General features: G+C 35.7%; 1 protein-coding gene across 1 annotated transcript in view; it reads right to left on the bottom strand.

Moving 5' to 3' along the window:
- Positions 1-9,021: 9,021 nt before the first annotated feature.
- LOC106088942 (uncharacterized transmembrane protein DDB_G0289901-like) overlaps positions 9,022-21,739 on the bottom strand; it is a 33,458-nt gene continuing 20,740 nt past the window's right edge. The window contains exons 5-9 of the mRNA XM_059367224.1: positions 20,916-21,098; positions 20,460-20,606; positions 16,953-17,138; positions 12,450-12,962; positions 9,022-10,535 (exon numbers count right to left, since the gene is read on the bottom strand). Coding sequence (XP_059223207.1) covers positions 9,022-10,535; positions 12,450-12,962; positions 16,953-17,138; positions 20,460-20,606; positions 20,916-21,098 — 2,543 coding nt within the window. The remainder of the gene's footprint in view (positions 10,536-12,449; positions 12,963-16,952; positions 17,139-20,459; positions 20,607-20,915; positions 21,099-21,739) is intronic.

Raw genomic sequence — 21,739 nt, 5'->3', positions numbered from 1 at the left:
AAAGCCAGCCTTCGCGGCAGATTAAATCACTGTTAGATACAACAATGGAATGTGTGCAGGTATTAAAAGCTATGGAGTGTGCGATTAATAATATCAATCCAATCATCGCACGAATTATTATTTGGACAAAGAAGGACTGTTAATGTATGAGCAGTTCACCAAGAGGTTCAAGGCAATGTAGAAGATAGAAGACGTTTTTAGAAGAGAGTCCAAATCCAATTCGGGATTACACCAAGGAAGCACCAAATGCAGCAAAAAAATTTTACGGACAAGGTAACTTGTACCTATTGCCAAAAGATAGGCCACCTTGCAGCGAAATTCCATAAATATTTGCAATTGGCTGCGGCAGACCGATTAGCATGGGCAAGGATGTCGCAGACGTGGTTTAGATGCTTGAATGACAGTTATACAAGTTCAAGATGTGAGAGCGATATGAAATGTAGTGCTTGTGGGGCGAATCATCATTCAACATTGCACGTAAACAAAATAGCAACAACATATGTATATCACCAACGTTGGCTTCAGTACGACCAGATTCCGAGTATAACGATGATTCTTTCCAGTGGAAAAAGTGCATATTAGCTGATCCGAATTACAACAAAAATGAACGCATTGATCTACTCTATTCTACTCTACTCTACTCTACTCTACTCTACTCTACTCTACTCTACTCTACTCTACTCTACTCTACTCTACTCTACTCTACTCTACTCTACTCTACTCTACTCTACTCTACTCTACTCTACTCTACTCTACTCTACTCTACTCTACTCTACTCTACTCTACTCTACTCTACTCTACTCTACTCTACTCTACTCTACTCTACTCTACTCTACTCTACTCTACTCTACTCTACTGTACTCTACTCTACTCTACTCTACTCTACTCTACTCTACTGTACTCTACTGTACTCTACTGTACTCTACTGTACTCTACTGTACTCTACTGTACTCTACTGTACTCTACTGTACTCTACTGTACTCTACTGTACTCTACTGTACTCTACTCTACTCTACTCTACTCTACTCTACTCTACTCTACTCTACTCTACTCTACTCTACTCTACTCTACTCTACTCTACTCTACTCTACTCTACTCTACTCTACTCTACTCTACTCTACTCTACTGTACTCTTCTCTACTCTACTCTACTCTACTCTACTCTACTCTACTCTACTCTACTCTACTCTACTCTACTCTACTCTACTCTACTTTACTCTACTCTACTCTACTCTACTCTACTCTACTCTACTCTACTCTACTCTACTCTACTCTACTCTACTCTACTCTACTCTACTCTACTCTACTCTACTCTACTCTACTCTACTCTACTCTACTCTACTCTACTCTACTCTACTCTACTCTACTCTACTCTACTCTACTCTACTCTACTCTACTCTACTCTACTCTACTCTACTCTACTCTACTCTACTCTACTCTACTCTACTCTACTCTACTCTACTCTACTCTACTCTACTCTACTCTACTCTACTCTACTCTACTCTACTCTACTCTACTCTACTCTACTCTACTCTACTCTACTCTACTCTACTCTACTCTACTCTACTCTACTCTACTCTACTCTACTCTACTCTACTCTACTCTACTCTACTCTACTCTACTCTACTCTACTCTACTCTACTCTACTCTACTCTACTCTACTCTACTCTACTCTACTCTACTCTACTCTACTCTACTCTACTCTACTCTACTCTACTCTACTCTACTCTACTCTACTCTACTCTACTCTACTCTACTCTACTCTACTCTACTCTACTCTACTCTACTCTACTCTACTCTACTCTACTCTACTCTACTCTACTCTACTCTACTCTACTCTACTCTACTCTACTCTACTCTACTCTACTCTACTCTACTCTACTCTACCTACTCTACTCTACTCTACTCTACTCTACTCTACTCTACTCTACTCTACTCTACTCTACTACTCTACTCTACTCTACTCTACTCTACTCTACTCTACTCTACTCTACTCTACTCTACTCTACTCTACTCTACTCTACTCTACTCTACTCTACTCTACTCTACTCTACTCTACTCTACTCTACTCTACTCTACTCTACTCTACTCTACTCTACTCTACTCTACTCTACTCTACTCTACTCTACTCTACTCTACTCTACTCTACTCTACTCTACTCTACTCTACTCTACTCTACTCTACTCTACTCTACTCTACTCTACTCTACTCTACTCTACTCTACTCTACTCTACTCTACTCTACTCTACTCTACTCTACTCTACTCTACTCTACTCTACTCTACTCTACTCTACTCTACTCTACTCTACTCTACTCTACTCTACTCTACTCTACTCTACTCTACTCTACTCTACTCTACTCTACTCTACTCTACTCTACTCTACTCTACTCTACTCTACTCTACTCTACTCTACTCTACTCTACTCTACTCTACTCTACTCTACTCTACTCTACTCTACTCTCTACTCTACTCTACTCTACTCTACTCTACTCTACTCTACTCTACTCTACTCTACTCTACTCTACTCTACTCTACTCTACTCTACTCTACTCTACTCTACTCTACTCTACTCTACTCTACTCTACTCTACTCTACTCTACTCTACTCTACTCTACTCTACTCTACTCTACTCTACTCTACTCTACTCTACTCTACTCTACTCTACTCTACTCTACTCTACTCTACTCTACTCTACTCTACTCTACTCTACTCTACTCTACTCTACTCTACTCTACTCTACTCTACTCTACTCTACTCTACTCTACTCTACTCTACTCTACTCTACTCTACTCTACTCTACTCTACTCTACTCTACTCTACTCTACTCTACTCTGCTCTACTCTACTCTACTCTACTCTACTCTACTCTACTCTACTCTACTCTACTCTACTCTACTCTACTCTACTCTACTCTACTCTACTCTACTCTACTGTACTCTACTGTACTCTACTGTACTCTACTGTACTCTACTGTACTCTACTGTACTCTACTCTACTCTACTCTACTCTACTCTACTCTACTCTACTCTACTCTACTCTACTCTACTCTACTCTACTCTACTCTACTCTACTCTACTCTACTCTACTCTACTCTACTCTACTCTACTCTACTCTACTCTACTCTACTCTACTCTACTCTACTCTACTCTACTCTACTCTACTCTACTCTACTCTACTCTACTCTACTCTACTCTACTCTACTCTACTCTACTCTACTCTACTCTACTCTACTCTACTCTACTCTACTCTACTCTACTCTACTCTACTCTACTCTACTCTACTCTACTCTACTCTGCTCTACTCTACTCTACTCTACTCTACTCTACTCTACTCTACTCTACTCTACTCTACTCTACTCTACTCTACTCTACTCTACTCTACTCTACTCTACTCTACTTCTTTCTTCACAAAGCTACTGAAATTTTGCTAATATACTTCTTATTGGTCGGTCGCTTAGGATTGTAAATGGGCCAAATCGGTCCATGTTTTGATAAAGCTGCCATATAAACCGATCTTGGTCTTGACTTCTTGAGCTTCTAGAGGGCGCAATTCCTATTCGATTTCGCTGAAATTTTTTACGTGGTGTTTTGATATCACTTCCAACAACCGAGCCGAATATGGACTATGTCGGTTGATAACCTGACATAGCTGCCATATATACCGACCTTGGGTCTTGACTTCTAGAGGGCGCAATTTTTATCCGATTTTGTTGAAATTTAGCACAAAGTATTTTGGAATGACTCGTAACAACTGTTGCAAATATGGTCTAAATCGGTTGAAAACCTGATATAGCTACCATATAAACCGATCTCCCAGTTTGATTTTTTGAGCCTCTCGAGGGCGCAATTATTATTCCTTAAAGTTTTCCAGGTAAGGGTTTCTATCCCAGCGCACGAACCGTGATAACTATGAATACCACACAAGTCGGAAGTCAAGGCTCCAGCCAGTATGGTGATCACAGTTATACCTTGTTGGTCTGGCGGGCCTGTGGGGCTATCGACAAATAAAAGAGAGCATCAGAGGAGAGGCGGAATGTTCTAAAACCTTAAATGCGAGCCAATATTCTATGACACATTTCGTCTAAACCATACGAGATTCTATAAGCAAATTCTCTTAAGCATATAGTACACGATAAAGAAACTTAGCAAACTAGGAAACTAAACATGGCCTTACCTTCAATTGCCCATTTTGTTAGCATAACTCATTTAAATGTGTTAGTTCTTTGCTATTTAAGAATTCACAACAGAGTAATAGATGCAGAATTGATACAACCAATTAACACTTCATTCAATATCAATGCGATACAATTCATCATCCATTCTTTTTCTATGCATGTTTTTTAACGAAAGTGTGATAAAAAAACTGCATACGCAGCAATCTTCTTCTTGAAAAAAATCTAACATTTTCATTGAGGCAATATGAAAAAACCCACAATTAACAGTCGATTAAATAATTATTAAAAACGAATCGTTCATTTGATTGATAAAAACCACATATGCTAAGAAAAAAAAAAAACAAACCTTCATTCCATTGTATCAAAAACTCAATTGTGCGGTCTTGAAATTAGAAAAAAGTAGAAGCGAAATTAAAAGATCACACGGAAAGAAAGATCACAAATATATAATTATGCAATGATATACTGTGGTTTAGAACAAAAATTAAATAATAAGGGGAGTTTGATTTTAAACATCTCATACATGCAAGTAAACATTTTTGTTATTATACCCTACATCGCTACTGTGGTACAGGATATTATAACTTAGTGCTTTTGTTTGTAGCACCTGAAAGGAAGTGAGATAAACCCATTGATAAGTATACCGATCGACTCAGAATCACATTCTAATTCGATTTAGCTATGTCCATCTGTCTGTCTGTCCGTCCGTCTGTCTGTCCATATTAATTTGTGTACAAAGTACAGGTCGCAGTTTTCATCCGATCGTCCTAAAATTTGGTACAGACATGTTTTTCGGCCTAGACGAAGTCTATTGAAATTGGAAAAAATCGGATCAGATCTGGATATTGCTCCCATATATATGTTCGTTCGATTTTCAGTAATAATGCAATAAAACGGTCATTTGTTAACCGATTCTCTCGAAATTAGGCAGAAAGGATTTTTTTACGATTCTTGACATTACTGGTGAATTTCATGGATATCGGTTCAGATTTAGATATAGCTCTCATATATATATCACCCGATTTTCACTCCTAGAGCCACTGCAAGCTCATTTATTAACCAATCGTGCCAAAATATTGCACAACGCTTTCCTCGACGACTGCCACAATATACAAAGAGTTAGTTCAAAATTGGTTCAGATTTAGATATAGCTCCCATATATATGTTCGTCCGATTTACAGTAATATTGCAATAAAATGGTCTTTTGTTAACTGATTTTCTCGAAATTCGGCAGGAGGGATTTTCTCTTGACTCTCAATATAACTGGTGAATTTCATAGAAATCGGCCCAGATTTATATATAGCTGTCATATATGTATATCGTCAGATTTTCACCCCAAGAGCCACTGGAGGCGCATTGTTTGACCAATCTTGCCAAAATTTTACACAACGCTTTCCTCGACGACTACCACATTATCTGAGAAGTTTGCTCGGAATCGGTTAAGAATTAGATATAGCTCCCATATATAATTTCGTCAGATTTTGGGTAATTCGCTATAATATTGTCATTTGTCAACCGTAGTTTTTACAGTTTGAACATATTTGCTAGCCGAGGTCCATCAAAATTGGTTCAGAATTGGATATCGGTCCCACATTGTACTTATAGGGTAGGTGAAGGGTATTATACAGTCAGCACCACCCGACTTTTGGGGAGTGAGGTAGTCTCCCAAACACTTCGTCGTGAAAATATCAGCATCTTGATCTACCCTCAAATATCATTTATTAGAACCCCATATTGCCATTGGCTTCAAAATTCGATATGTTAATCTCATATACCTTTAATTTAAAGCCCTTTTGCAAAAATCAGCAAATATGTGGTATGGGCCCTAAAAACTATCAATATCGAGCTCCACTCTCTTTAAGACCCAAAATGTCATGGTAGGAAATACGTCTATTTGCGGGTGGGGCATCGCTTAGACAGTTGGTCCTGAATGTTGATGTCAGATTCGTGGTCTACTTCCAAACACCTTTCATTAGAGTCCCATAGTTCCATAGTTGACAAACATGACCGTTTTGAGGGATGGGGCTGCCACTCAGTGACTTCACCCTGAAAATACATAGCAGATTCGTGTTCTACTCTAAAATACCTCTTATTAAAGCCCCATAATGCATTGGTCAGCAAATACGTTCTATTTGGGTGGTTTTATGAGGGTGGCTGGTGGATCCATAGGCACTTTTTCCCGAATATTGATATGAGATTCCTGCTTTACTCTTAAAGACCTTTCATTTAAGCCCCATATTGCTATGATCGTAAATTTATCCTCTTTGGTGGGTGTTTTTAGAGGAGGGGCGGCCCACCAACGACTAGGTCCATCATATGAATATCAGATTCGTATTCTACACTCAAATACCTTTTATGTGAGCCCCATGTTGCCATGATCAGTAAACAAGTACTCTTTGGCGGGTGTATTGATATCCCACATTCGTATTCTAGTCGCAAATTACATTCATTTGAGCCCCATATTGCCATGATTGGTACATATGCCCGATTTAGAGGTGTTTTAGGGATTGGGGTTGTCCCCTAAACACTTGGCCCGACAATTGGATATCGGGTACAATTTTAAATCGCACCACTAATCTCCGAGATCTGGCGTTTCTGAAAATTAGGGTAAGGGGGAGGGTCCCCCTTCAGATATCAAATAATGTAGTACCCAATTTTCAATACGGGATCATTATGCATCATCTCTGAAAATTTTAAGAAAATCGGTTCAGCCGTTTTTGAGTTTATACGGAACACACAAACAAACAAACACAAAATTGATTTTTATACCCACCACTGAAGGATGGGGATATATTCATTGTGTCATTCCGTTTGCAACACCTCGAAATATCCATTTCCGACCCTATAAAGTATATATATTCTTAATCAGCGTAAAAATCTAAGACGATCTAGACATGTCCGTCTGTCCGTCCGTCTGTTGAAACCACGCTACAGTCTTTAAAAATAGAGATAATGAGGTGAAATTTTGCATAGATTCTTTTTTTGTCCATTAGCAGGTTAAGTTCAAAGATGGGTTATATAGGACTATATCTTCATATAGGCCTCATATAGACCGATCCGCCGATTTAGGGTCTTAGGCACATAAAACCCACATTTATTATCCAATTTGCTGAAATTTGGGACAGTGAATTGTGATAGGCCAGATAACATACTTTTTCAATTTGGCTCAGATCGGTCCAGATTTGGATATAGCTGCCATATGGACCGATTCGCCGATTTAGGGTCTTAGGCCCATAAAAGCCACATTTATTATCCGATTTTGCTGAAATTTAGGACAGTGAATTGTGTTACACCAGACAACATACCTTTTCAATTTGGCCTAGATCGGTCCAGATTTGGATATAGCTGCCATATAGACCGATCTCTCGATTTAAGGTCTTGAGCCCATAAAAGGCGCATTCATTGTCCGATTTAGCCAAAATTTTAAACAGTGAGTTGTGCTAGACCAGACAACATACTTTTTCAATTTGGTCCAGATCGGTTCAGATATGGATATAGCTGCCATATAGACCGATCTCTTGATTTAAGGTCTTGGGCCCATAATAGGCGCATTCATTGTCCGTTTTAGCCAAAATTTGAAACAGTGAGTTGTGTTAGTCTCTTCGACATCTTTCTTCAATTTGGTCCAGATCGGTCCAGATATGGATATAGCTGCCATATAGATCGATCTCTCAATTTAAAGCTTTGGGCTCAAAAAAGGCGCATTTATTGTCCGACTTCGTCGAAATTTGGGACAGTGAGTACTGTTAGGCTCTTCGACATATTTCTGCAATATGACATAGATCGGTCCAGATTTGAATATAGCTGCCATATAGACCGATATTTCGATTTAAAGTCGTGGGCACATACAAGGCGCATTTATAATCCGATTTCACTTAAATTTGACACAGTGACTTATGTTTGGCTTTTCGACATTCGTGTCGTATATGTTTCAGATCGGGTTATTTTTAGGTATAGATACAATATTTTGTTATATACAATTGAACAATGACTTGTACATATTAGTATTTGGTCCAAATCGGTACATATTTCGATATAGCTGCTATGGGACATTAGGTATGCATTTTCACCGGATTTCGACGAAAGTTAGCTACATATATACCCGAGGTGGTGGGTATCCAAAGATCGGCCTGGCAGAACTTAACGCTTTTTACTCGTTAAATATAAGTGATATCTTCTTCTCTGGGTGGCAGTATGGTCCAAATGTCTCTTACGTACATCTATGGCCTGAGTAGACCATTAAAGATTACCAGGATCGGTGATAAAATTTCCCTCTTTACTCCTAATTCTTACCGTAAATGTGGCACATATTATCCACCTATTTTTTAGAATATGGATTTTCCTATATTTGAGTGCCGATATACCTGTTACTGGTGTAGGGATTGCATCAGTTTCGGTCTTCATATTGTTCAAAGCCATTTTGATGTATGCGTTGAGCACCAACGTATATATCTTTGGTGGAACGGATCTTTACAGCTACGTGCAGAGCTGTTTTCACAATAGCTCTCAGTCCTAAACACTTCTTATAGCAGCAGCCCATTTTTATAGGTGAAAGATTTTTGATTTCAATATCTTTAAACATGAACATAGGGTTTTCAAATAATTTTTCTTTTTATTTATTACGTAATTCAATAGTGTGACAGTAATGCAGATGTATGTAATTTTTTTTTTCATATAAATATAAATGAAGTCTTATCGGAGTGGCTTAACCTATAATATTTTATCAAAATTAAAATAACCGTCTGAATCTCTTCCTTAGCATTCAGTTCGAAAATTCAAATTTAATTCTAAGGGAACAATTTTTTTATACTCCTCTAACAAATTATTTTGATTTCAATCGAAGTACTCTTAAACAGTTCTTAAATAATAGGTATTAAAGGGGGGACCGGGTTGTTGACGATAGCTATAACCAGAGCGCGATTGAGCAGCAACTGGTTGTTTTGGTTGATAGTTGTAACCAGTACGAGGAGCTGGAGCGGGAGCGGGAGCGAAAGCCGGAGCCTGATGTTGTTGATAGTTATAACCATGGCCAGCCGGAGCAGGAGCAGGGGCAGGTTGTTGATAGTTATAGCCAGGACGAGGAGCTTGAGCCTGTGGCTGTTGATAGTTATAGCCAGAACGAGGAGCTTGCGGAGCCTGTGGCTGTTGATAGTTATAACCAGGACGAGGAGCTTGAGGAGGTTGTGGCTGTTGGTAGTTATAACCAGGACGAGGAGCGGCTGCTGGTTGCTGATAATTGTAGCCAGGTCGAGGAGCCTGAGCAGTCTGTGGTTGATAATTATAGCCATGACCAGCAGCAGGAGCAGGAGCAGGAGCGGGAGCATGTGGTTGATAATTATAACCAGAACGTGCAGCTTGAGGTGCTTGCTGTTGATAGTTATAGCCTTGTCCTGTGGGTAGGTTTACAACAGGTGCTCCGGGAACCACATGATATCTCACAATTTGCTTTCTGTGATTGCCATAGTCGTAAACAGCAGGACCATTTCCAGTGGTTGCAGGTGCAGAGGCGGGAGCGGAAGCAGGAGTGGAAGCGGGAGCGGAAGCAGGAGCGGCAGCGGCCTTGACGTTAGTGTTCGGGTGATAACTGTAACCGCCACCAAGACTTCCAGGACTGGCACTGGGATAGCTGTAACCTTGTCTACTAGCAGCAGGAGCGACTGCAGCGCCAGCCGTGACAACGGCAGCAGTAGCAGCTGCGGCAATAGCAGCGGTATCATGAGCAGCGGCGGCTGGAGCAACTGCCCCACCTCTAAGTGAAGTGGAGATTTTCACAACGTTTGAGGAACCTTCTTCTAAATCGCCATCCTTATCCTCTCCCAGGTCAACATTCACATTAACTTTATTTTTAGCAGCTGAAGTAGAACTTGAAATGGAAGCTGCAACTTTTTTCTCCTCAACCTTTTTTTCAACGCTTTTAGCTGTTGTACTTGAAGGAGTCGAACGACGAATATCAATATCCAAATTTTTGTCCTCGCCAACATCTACAGCTACACTGACTTTGTTGCTAGCGGCAGTACTACTGCCAGAGGATCCACCACCGCCAGATGATGATGACTTTGCTGGTGCTGATGTGGTTACGGCAACAGAGTTGGTGGATGAGGGTGATCCTAGCAAACCTCCCAATAAACCACCGCCTCCGGAACTACCACCACCACCACCACCACCATTTCCTCCTCCTAGCAATCCACCTAAAGCGTTGCTCAGAAAACCGGTTTTTGCACTTATGGCTCCACTCAGAAAGTTTCCTCCCCCACCGCCGCTTGAGCCACCAAATAGGCCACTTAGCAAACCTCCACCACCGCCACCACTACCACCAGCTGAAGAACTGCTAGAACTGGAACTACGACCGCCACTCAGCAGACCTGCAAAGTTTAAACAGAAACGAAAAATTAGAAAAGGCAAATAGGGATAGTGTCAAGTCCAGCGGTTCATCGAAAAACTCAAATTTACACAAACGTCCTTGAAATTATTGCTGAAATCACAAGACATAATTAATAAAAAGTTAAAGTTTAATAAACTATACAAACATTCCATGTTCAAAAACGAACCGACTATATCAAAACTCGGCGGAAATCGTAAAATTATAGTATTTTATTTTTTGATATTTCAATAGTGGATGTGCCTTCATGCATACTCTCAATTTCACACACATCAGATCTCGTAGATGGAAAAATAGATATAAGCTAATTTTTGTTGCACCTTGCAGAAACTCAGTAACACTGAATTAACTTGGTGATATGGGGTCAAGTGTTTGGTGGGATACTCCAAAACTATTCAAGAGAACACGAAGCTTAACAAGTAAGAGCGTGGTAAGTTCGACAGGGCCGAATCTTATATACCCTCCACCATGGATCGCATTTGTCGAGTTCTTTGCGCGGTATCTCTTTTTAGGCAAACATAGAATAATGAACAAGAACTGTAATGCTGTTGGAGCTATATCCGATTCGGACCATAAATGAATTGAATGCTGAACATTGTATAAGTCATTGTGTAATATTTCAGTCCATTAGGATAAGAATTGCGCCTTGTAGGGGCTTAAGAAGGAAAATCGGGAGATCGGTTTATTTGGGAGCCGTATCAAGCTATAGACATATTCAGACCATATTGGACGTGCATATTGAAGGTCATGAGAGAAGCCGTGTTACAAAATTTCTAGGGTCTTAGACGCATAAACAAACAGAATGACGAAATTAGTATATCTCCATCCTATGGTTGAGGATATAAAAAGTGTTTGTGCAAAATATCAAACGTCTAGCTTTACTCCTTCGAAAGTTAGCGTTCTTTCGACAGACAGACGGATGGACGGATAGTCGGACGGACATTTTAGTTAGACTTAAAATGTCATATATACCTTATGGGGCCTTAAACGCATATTTCGAGGTGCTACAAACAGATTGACGATATAAGTATGCCTCCATCCTATGGTGGAGGGTGTAATAATGACAATACGGAATAAAGTACACACATAAACATTTTGTATCAAATATCTTGGCTTTAAGCCAAAGGGCTATATAGCCCTGATTACTGGCAGTTGGATATCAATATTTGTTGCGAGATGTATGTGTGACTTAAATTAACGGTTTTAGGAGTAGAGTGTCAAACCCATATTAAATCATTGAATTAAGTGTCTGAGGGTATATCCAACCCCCAAGCGGATAATAATTGCAGTATGGGAAATAAATGAAAGGAGCATGAGAGCGAAATAAAGTAAGGATAACCAAAGTCTAAGTCCAATCAATTCTCAATTTTTTAGCTAAGTAACTTACCACACAACTTCCAAAATGATGATATGATGATGACAATAAGGTCTCATCTTAAGACATATCGGATAGATCAGATCAGATCAGAGCAGATCAATCTGTTATTAAAATCAATGGATCGCCGCTCTACACTTAACACACACAAATGGATTTGTAGCCAGGGCTGATACTCCCTATCACAGTTAACAAATATGGTACATAGTCAAAGGATATGCAGATAATTCCAAATATTTGATTTCATGAAAAGTTTGTTTGCAAAGAAAATATTTTGGAAAATTTTGTGGAAATTTAGTATTAACACCAATTTTGTTGACAGAAAATTTTGAGGAAATCGATTCATATCACAAATATTGAATGATGTCATGGTTTTAGTTCTTTTAACTCTTAAATTTAATGTCATTTCATGTTTCAAGTCATTTCAAAATTTAATTTTCAGCTTATAATATCTTACACGCATAAATCACACGCACATTCATATCTAAACCACCACCTTTTCGTTTATATCATCAAACCTACCAGAAGAACTTGAATCTCCTAAAAGGCTAACTTTAAATGCCGAATCATCTCCAGAAGCAGAGATGGAACTGCTTCCAGAGCCGTAGTTAGTACCGCTGTCAGAACTGGAACCATAACCGGGGCCGGTACCTGAACCAGTACCAGGTTTAGAACCGGAGCCGGAAGCGGGCCTGGATTTGGAGCCAGACATGACCGAAGATATGGGGCTATAACTGTATCCAGAACTGGGGCTAGAACTGGAACGAGAAGCGGTCGCAGAAAGTGAGCTGGAACTGGACTTAGAACTGGGGCTAGAACTCGACCCAGAACTGGGGCTAGAACTGGACCCAGAACGTGGGCTAGAACTGGACCCAGAACGTGGGCTAGAGCTGGATGCAGTACTGGATTTAGAACCGGACCCGGAACTACCAGAGAACGTTTGAGTTACTGTTTGAATTTTGGTATTTACAATACTCGACAAAATGTTAGGAGATCCCGAAGAAGAACCAGATGGAGACGAACTACCTGAGGATCCTTAAACAAAAATTATAAAATAAAAACCAATATATTGCAAGAAAGTTAAAAAAATCACAAAAAAGCAAAATCCACATTATATTATGGAAATAGGACCCATCCACAAACAAACTATAACAAAATGAAGAAGGGTTAAACGTATCAAGCTCTTGTCATAAAAAAAATTAAGCCCAAATAAAAACCAGTAAGGAAAGGCAAAAGTCGGGCGGGGCCGACTATATTCTACCCTACACCAGCGAGAATACGTACCACACTTGAAACCAATGATGAAATCAAGTCAGACTTTTATTTTGCAAACCTATTGAAATATTGATTGGACTACAGCCTTAAATGGCCATATCCGATGAAAGATATACTTGGGAGGTATATCTAAATCTGAACCGATTTTTATGAAATTTTGCACACATATTAAGACGTCAAATTAAACATCTCCTACATCAATTTGGTAAAGATCGGACCAAAACTGTGGTTTATACAGACTTAAAAGGTCATATCGGATGAAATATATATATGGGAGCTATATCGAAATCTAGACGGATTTTTTAAAAATTTTGTGCACAAATTAGGACGTCAAATAAAATAGCTCGTATTGAGGCTTTAAAGAAAACACTTCATGTAAAAGGTTGTAAAGATCGGAACAAAATTGTAGCTGCTACAGCCATACAATTCAATATCGGATGAAAGATATATATGGGAGCTATATATAAATCTGGACCGATTTTTACAAAATTCAGCAATCACATAAGGACACATAAAACACCCCGTGCCAAATTTTGTAAAGATCGGGCCAAAATAGTGGCTTCTATAGCCCTAAAAGCCCATATCGGATGAAAGATATATATGGGAGCTATATCTAAATTTGAACCGATTTTGTTCAACAGCATTCGTCTTTGGGTCTAAAAAGAGACTTGTTAAAAATTTCATGACAATCGGACAATTAATAAGACCTGTAACTTGATCACAAGAATATATGGATAGACAGACGGACATAGCTTATCAGAAAGTGATTCTAAGCCGATCGGTATGCTTATATGGGTCTAGCTCTTCTTCTTAGCGTTGCAAACAAAAGCAAATTTTGCCGACCAACATTCCACTAAGGAACAGGGGCAAACTTCTCACAAATCAATGAGTGCAGTCCGATTCATGTTTAGCTCAATGATAAGGGGCCTTCTTTTTATAGCCGAGTCCGAACGATGTGCCGCAGTGCGACATCTCTTTGGTGAGCAGTATTTTAGGCCATAGTACCTCACAAATGTTCCCAGTATTAGGAGGGGAAACCACCGCTAAAAATTTGTTCTGATGATCTCGCCAGGATTCGAACTCAGGCGTTCAGCGTCATAGGCGGACATGGTAACATCTGCACTACGGTGGCTTCCAAACAAATGCACAAAGTTTTAATACCCTGTACCAAAGTGGTGTTGTGGGGTATACAAAATTATTTGCAACCCAAAATCTGATCAAAATCAATCAAATCCAAAAAAAAAAAACTTTAAAATTTCAAAGCCAATGTTAAAATTCAAAAAAACAATTTGAAGATATATTAAAATTTTAATATTAGTTAAAAATATAGTCAAAAATTACAAAAAAAAAAGCAAAACCAATAAATTAAATTAAAGCCATTAAAAGAACCTTTGCTTTGTTGCAATTATTTTATTGTATAATAAGTATTTTATATATATATATATATATATATATATTTATATATATATATATATTTATATATTTATTTATATTTATATATATATATATATATATATATATATATATATATATATATTTTTTTTTTTTTTTTTTTTATTTATTTATTTTATTATGCATTATTGTAGATTATTTAAGTTTAAATTATTGATTAGTGATTTTTCGAACAATTTTCTAGATATCATACTCAATACTTTCTATTCAAAACATAGCATACCAAAGATCTGTTTAAAAATTTGGCAAGTGTGTGCTGTTATTCAAAATTCTTTTACCGGCATGGTGGATCATGATTTCTGATACGTCATGTATCTTCATCAACACCTTTGTCAAATTTATTCAGGTGCTCTACATACCCAACGACTATGGAGTGCGGTGTAAAGCACGCTTTTGTTTTGAAACAGGGCTCTATAAGTCCTCTAACTCTCCTTAGCGCGGTAAGAGAGAAGAAAGCCAGGATTTTCACCATACCAAAACAAACTAATCATCAATGCTAGAACAACAAACACATCAACATTGGCATACTCTTTTGCTGTTTTGTTTTGTTCAATTAATTTCGTATCATTTCATTTTATTTCATTTCATATCATTTCATTTCATTTTATGTCATTTCATTTCATTTCATTTTATTTCATTCCATTTCATTTCACTCCATTTTATTTCATTCCATTTCATTTCATTTCACTCCATTCCATTTCATTTCATTTCATTCCATTCCATTCCATTTTATTTCATTTCAGAACTTTTCATTTCATTTCAGAACTTTTCATTTCATTTCATGTCATTTCGTTTCATGTCATGTCATTTCATTTCATTTCAGTTCTTTTCATTCCATTTTATTTTATTTTATTTTATTTTATTTTATTTTATTTTATTTTATTTTATTTTATTTTATTTTATTTTATTTTATTTTATTTTATTTTATTTTATTTTATTTTATTTTATTTTATTTTATTTTATTTTATTTTATTTTATTTTATTTTATTTTATTTTATTTTATTTTATTTTATTTTATTTTATTTTATTTTATTTTTTTTGTTTTATTTTATTTTATTTTATTTTATTATATTATATTTTATTTTATTTTATTTTATTTTATTTTATTTTATTTTATTTTATTTTATTTTATTTTATTTTATTTTATTTTATTTTATTTTATTTTATTTTATTTTATTTTATTTTTTTTGTTTTATTTTATTTTATTTTATTTAATTTTATTTAATTTAATTTTATTTTATTTTATTTCATTTTATTTTATTTTATTTTATTTTATTTTATTTTATTTTATTTTATTTTATTTTATTTTATTTTATTTTATTTTATTTTATTTTATTTTATTTTATTTTATATTATTTTATTTTATTTTATTTTATTTTATTTTATTTTATTTTATTTTATTTTATTTTATTTTATTTTATTTTATTTTATTTTATTTTATTTTATTTTGTATTATTTTATTTTATTTTATTTTATTTTATTTTATTTTATTTTATTTTATTTTATTTTATTTTATTTTATTTTATTTTATTTTATTTTATTTTATTTTATTTTATTTTATTTTATTTTATTTTATTTTATTTTATTTTATTTTATTTTATTTTATTTTATTTTATTTTATTTTATTTTATTTTATTTTATTTTATTTTATTTTATTTTATTTTATTTTATTTTATTTTATTTTATTTTATTTTATTTTATTTTATTTTATTTTATTTTATTTTATTTTATTTTATTTTATTTTATTTTATTTTATTTTATTTTATTTTATTTTATTTTATTTTATTTTATTTTATTTTATTTAATTTAATTTAATTTAATTTAATTTAATTTAATTTAATTTAATTTAATTTAATTTTATTTTATTTTATTTTATTTTATTTTATTTTACTTTATTTTATTTTATTTTATAATTTTTTTTAAATTATATTTAATTAATTTATTTTATTTTATATTAGCTTATTTTGATTTCGACATCTCTATACATTTTGTACGAAATTAAAGCAGAGACTAACAAGTCCAAGGCGTTACAAAAAATTATTTAAAGTTTCGTCCAAAATCCAACGTTGGTTTATTCTTCTTATATCAGCCAATAAAAGAAGCCTCAGCGTTCTATATAAAATAATAATAATTCGATCATAAAAAGTATTCCTTCCCCACCATTATCATCAAAATTTTATAAAAAGCGATCCCTTTAACTCTCATTTAGTTGGTTATCGTTACCTAGCGTTGAACTTAAATCCCATGCTTATAATCAAATTGAAACCAACACCACCTCTTCCTCTGTTTCAGACATACCAGAAGAACTTGAACTTCCTAGCAAGCTACTTATTGGATTCGAACCACCCTTTGAGGCAGCTCCGGAATTACTACCAGAACCAGAGCTGCTACCAGAGAAGGTTTGTGTAATGGCTTGAACTTTGGAATTTAAAACTCCCGACAAAATGTTCGGGGATCCTGATGAAGATGAACTACCTGCGGAACCTTGAAAGAAGACATTTAACACAAAAAGAAAATTAAACTTAAGCATAATTAAATACTAGGCAATAAAGTAAAATATCAATCGAGTTTACCAATTAAACTATTTCATAACCATTACAATTTTATTGTGCCAGACCAGCACCATTTATACAAAGAAACAAAATAATGAAAAAAAAAATTAAAATATAATTATATATATTATGCATTAGAAAATAAGAAAAAATAACATATCTATTTTAAATAAAATTAAACAAGTAAGGAAGGGCAAAAGTCGGGCGGTGCGGACTGTATAATACCCTACACCTACCCTATAAGTACAATGTGGGAGCTATATCAAATTCTGAACCAATTTTTATGGATCTAAGTGGAAGTTTTCAAATGGATTATCAAACGATCCGCATCGAATTTCAGTCCATTCGAATAAGAATTGCGCCTTGCACGGGCTCAAGAAGCAAAATCGGTAGATCGGTTTACATGGGAGACCATATTGGACACGTATGTTGAAGGTCATGGTAGAAGTACAAAATTTCTGCCAAATCGGATAAGAATTGCGTTCTCAAGAGGCTTAAGAAGTCAAGATCCCAGATCGGTTTCTATGGCAGCTACATCAGGTTAATTACCGATTTACGCTATACTTAGCACAGTTGTTGGAAGTCATAACAAAATAGCTCGTGCAAAATTTTAGCCAAATCGGATAAGCATTGCGCCCTCTAGCACCTCAAGAAGTCAAGATCCAAGATCGGTTTATATGGCAGCTATACCAAGTTATAAACCCATTTGGACCATACTTCGCATAGTTGTTGGAAGTCACAACATAATACTTCATGCAAATTTTGAGCCTAATAGGGTAAGAATTGCGCCCTCTAGAGGCTCAAGAAGGCAAGAACCCAGATCGGTTTATATGGCAGCTATATCAGATTACTTACCGATTTACACTATACTTAGCACAGTTGTTGGAAGTCATAACAAAACAGCTCATGCAATATTTCAGCTAAATCGGATAAGAATTGCGCCCTCTAGCGGTTCAAAAAATCAAGATCCAAGATCGGTTTATATGGCAGCTGTATCAGGTAATGAACCGATTTGAACCATACTTAGCACAGTAGTTGGAAGTGATACCAAAACACCACGTGCAAAATCATAGCCATATCGTGCAAGAATTGCGCCCTGTAGATGTTCAAGAAGTAATATCGGGAGATCGTTTTATTGGGAGCTATATCAGGCTATGAACCAATTTGGACCATACCTGGACCTTTGGAATTCAAAGAAAACACCTTTGATTCTAAGAAAACACTTCCTGCAAAATTTCAGCCACATCGGAATATAATTGCGCCCTCCAGAGTCTCAATGAATATTATCTGCAGACAGGTTTATATAGGAGCAATATCAGGTTATGAACCTATTTTGACCATGCTTAGCGCAGTTGTTGGAATTCGTAACACCTCATGCAAAATTTTAGACAAATCGTATAAGAGTCGCGCCCTCTTGAGGCTCAGCTATATCAAAATATGGACCAATACAGCCCATTTACAATCCCAATAGGAAGTATTCGTGCCAAAATTCGAACACCAAATCTGTTCATAGCCTGATATAGCTCCCATATAAACCGATCTCTCGATATTACTTCTTGAGCCTCTACAGGGCGCCATTCTTATCCCATTTGGCTGAAATTTTGCACAATAACTTCAAGCCCATGGCCGCCCTAGCGCAGACAGAACTCACTGACATATAAGAAGTTTTCCACTGTTCACCTTGTTCCAACATACAAACCAAGTAAATTTTATTCATTCTCCTTTGGTTGATTATAAAGAGATATCTGGCAATGAATTTGAAAAATAAGATTCATGATGGAGGGTATATAAGATTCGTTCCGACCGAAATAAGCACGCTTTTACTTGTTTTATGTTGGTGCTGCTGAAGACCATGTTTTTTTTTGCTACGGCGAAATCTATTACCCTCAACCAATCTTCGGACGTTATCTTTATTTTCCGACTGTTGGACCAAAATTATTTTCCTTTCCTATCTTCGCTTAAAAATCTCCCAGAACGATTTTAGTATCATGTGTGGGGCAGCTGTCGCATTATCTTTCTAGGCGTTTGGTCTGCTCTTCTGTCGGGCATGGGTTCAAATAAGGTTGATTTTGAAAAAATTGGCTTTTATGTGGATTGTGGCAAGTCTCTCACCTATCGTAGTAAGTTGGAGACAAGGAGTTTTAGTCTCCGATTAACCACAAATCCACATGGAAGATCATGCTACGTTTCATCGCTTGGTGTTGTTGTGACGCAATTCCCTGTCCATATCACTTCCTATATAGTCTGGTACTATGTTCGATTTTCGTCATTACATATGGCGAAAAAAACCTAAGCCCGAACGGGGGATATCGGCTTTGCTTTTGAAAACTGGGGAGTTGTTCCTGTTAGAAAAAAATGCCTTTTTCGAAGTACATATAGCACCCAAATTTGGCAGACCGAATAATTTTTTTAAAATGGTGACCAATTTTGGAGCCTGACTAGAGGAGGTGGACCACCTAGGGTCTTGTACATGTACATGATCTCGATAACAGTACAGCTTTAATCATTTCAAATATTAAAGAGTTATCTTTATCCCATCTCAAGTGTCATATTTTTTTTCTAATACGTTTTTATCCCATTGTGATGTCCGTCTAAGCGGATATGTATACTTAACAATGGGCCTTGATCGTATCCTTCATAATGCTGCAATGTTTTTTTTTTTTTTTTAAATTTATAAAAAATAATTAAATATTTTAAAATATTTTAAATATATAAAAAAAAATTTTTTGGTCGAGAGAAGTTTTATTCCTTAGTAAAGCCACACTTAAAAGTATTTTTTTAACGCATACCAAAATTAAAAGAAGCGAAGAGGTTATAGCAATTAAATCATTCAACGCTTTACGTATTCTTTAACCATTGGCAATTCAAATTAAAATAATCTATCTATCTATGATCTATGTATTGAAGTTGTCATGATCCACGCATTTTCCAAGATCTTGAACCGAATACAATAACCAACTCATCCCCAACATATTATCATTTATATAAATAGTACAAGTAAATTCAAACATAGAATTCAACCAATAGAGTCAACGTTTGGTTCTTAAGTTCACCCTGGAAACGGCAAAACTTATTATAACCTTCGAGAAAACCAGGTTAACCTTCGCCACTACAAAGCGAGTAAATATAATATCTCAATCAGCTCTCAAAAATCTTAATAATATTACCCTTTTAACTTATGTTTAGTAAACCCGTACTGATATTCAAGTCAAGCTTAAAACCGACTCTACCACCTTGTTGGACACTGACATACCAGAAGAACTTGAACCACTGGATAACGCTTTTAAATCAGCCCCTGAAGCAGAACCGGAACCACTACCAGATCCGGAACTGCTACCAGATAAAATAGTCGACAAAATGCTATGAGATCCTGATGAAGAACCAGAGGGGGATGAGCCACCTGCGGAACATTAAATGTTATTTAAAAACAAAAAAAAATGTATAGAAAATAGGACATCAAAGTCTAAATATTACTCGTTTAAAGAATTAATGATACTAAATTGGTGTGTTATATTAGAAGGACCAATCCAAAAAATATAAAAAATTGATTATGGTTTAGTTTATATTTGTTAACATTAAAATTAAAAAAAAAAAAAATATTATTATTTTTTTCGCTTTTGTCAAAAAGACAGATTTGAACTAAAAAAATTGGCAAACTCGTGTTAATACTTAAATCAAATCCTGTTCTTTTTTGATCTCTATCACCTACCAGAAGGCTTTGATCCACTAAATAAAGTGCTCAAACCCTGTGCAGGAGCAGAACCAGAACTTCTTCCAGCTCCAGAACTGCTACCAGAGGATGTTTGAGTTATAGCTTGAACTTTGCTATTTAAAATACTCGACAAAATATTATGGGATCCGGATGAAGATGCAGATGTACCATTTGAGGGGCCTTAAGAAAAAATAGATATAAATAAAATATGATAAACAATTTTTAAACTATTCTTCAAAGATTTCAGTCGATTATATTCATTTAGCGGCACCTTTACCCTAACAAATACATGCGATATATTAAAACCAACACATTAACAACATTAACCATAGTCCAAAACAAAAAAAAACTAAATAAAAAAATTTGGTTTTTAAGATCATCTAAGCAGAAAATAAAACAAAAATGTTAACTTTAAGGCAAAATTTAAAAATAATAACAAAAATCAGTTTAAAAGTTATAGCTGGCAGAATATTATAATAAAATAGAAATAATAATTAATTTTTTTTTTTTTTTTATATCTCAGTTTGAAATTTCTTCTCTTTTGTGATATCTTTTTGACAATATGACCTATACAAACAAGTCGTTGTATTTTGATACGATTAACGATGATAACGTTGACATACATTTTGTGGTTCACATGATGACGATATTCTCTTCCAAAGCAGATAAGGGCCTGCTTTTTATAGCCGAGTCCGAACGGCGTGCCGCAATTTGGCACCTCTTCCTACATGGCAAAATACCCCAAAAAGGTCGCCAGCATTAGGAGGGGATAACCACCGCTGAAAAATTTTCTGATGTTCTTGCCAGAATTCGAACCCAAG

The sequence above is a fragment of the Stomoxys calcitrans genome, chromosome 4, assembly GCF_963082655.1.
Source record: "Stomoxys calcitrans chromosome 4, idStoCalc2.1, whole genome shotgun sequence".
NCBI lineage: Eukaryota > Metazoa > Arthropoda > Insecta > Diptera > Muscidae > Stomoxys > Stomoxys calcitrans.
Note: the sequence above shows the minus strand (reverse complement) of the source record. Positions and strands in the feature narration are given on the sequence as shown.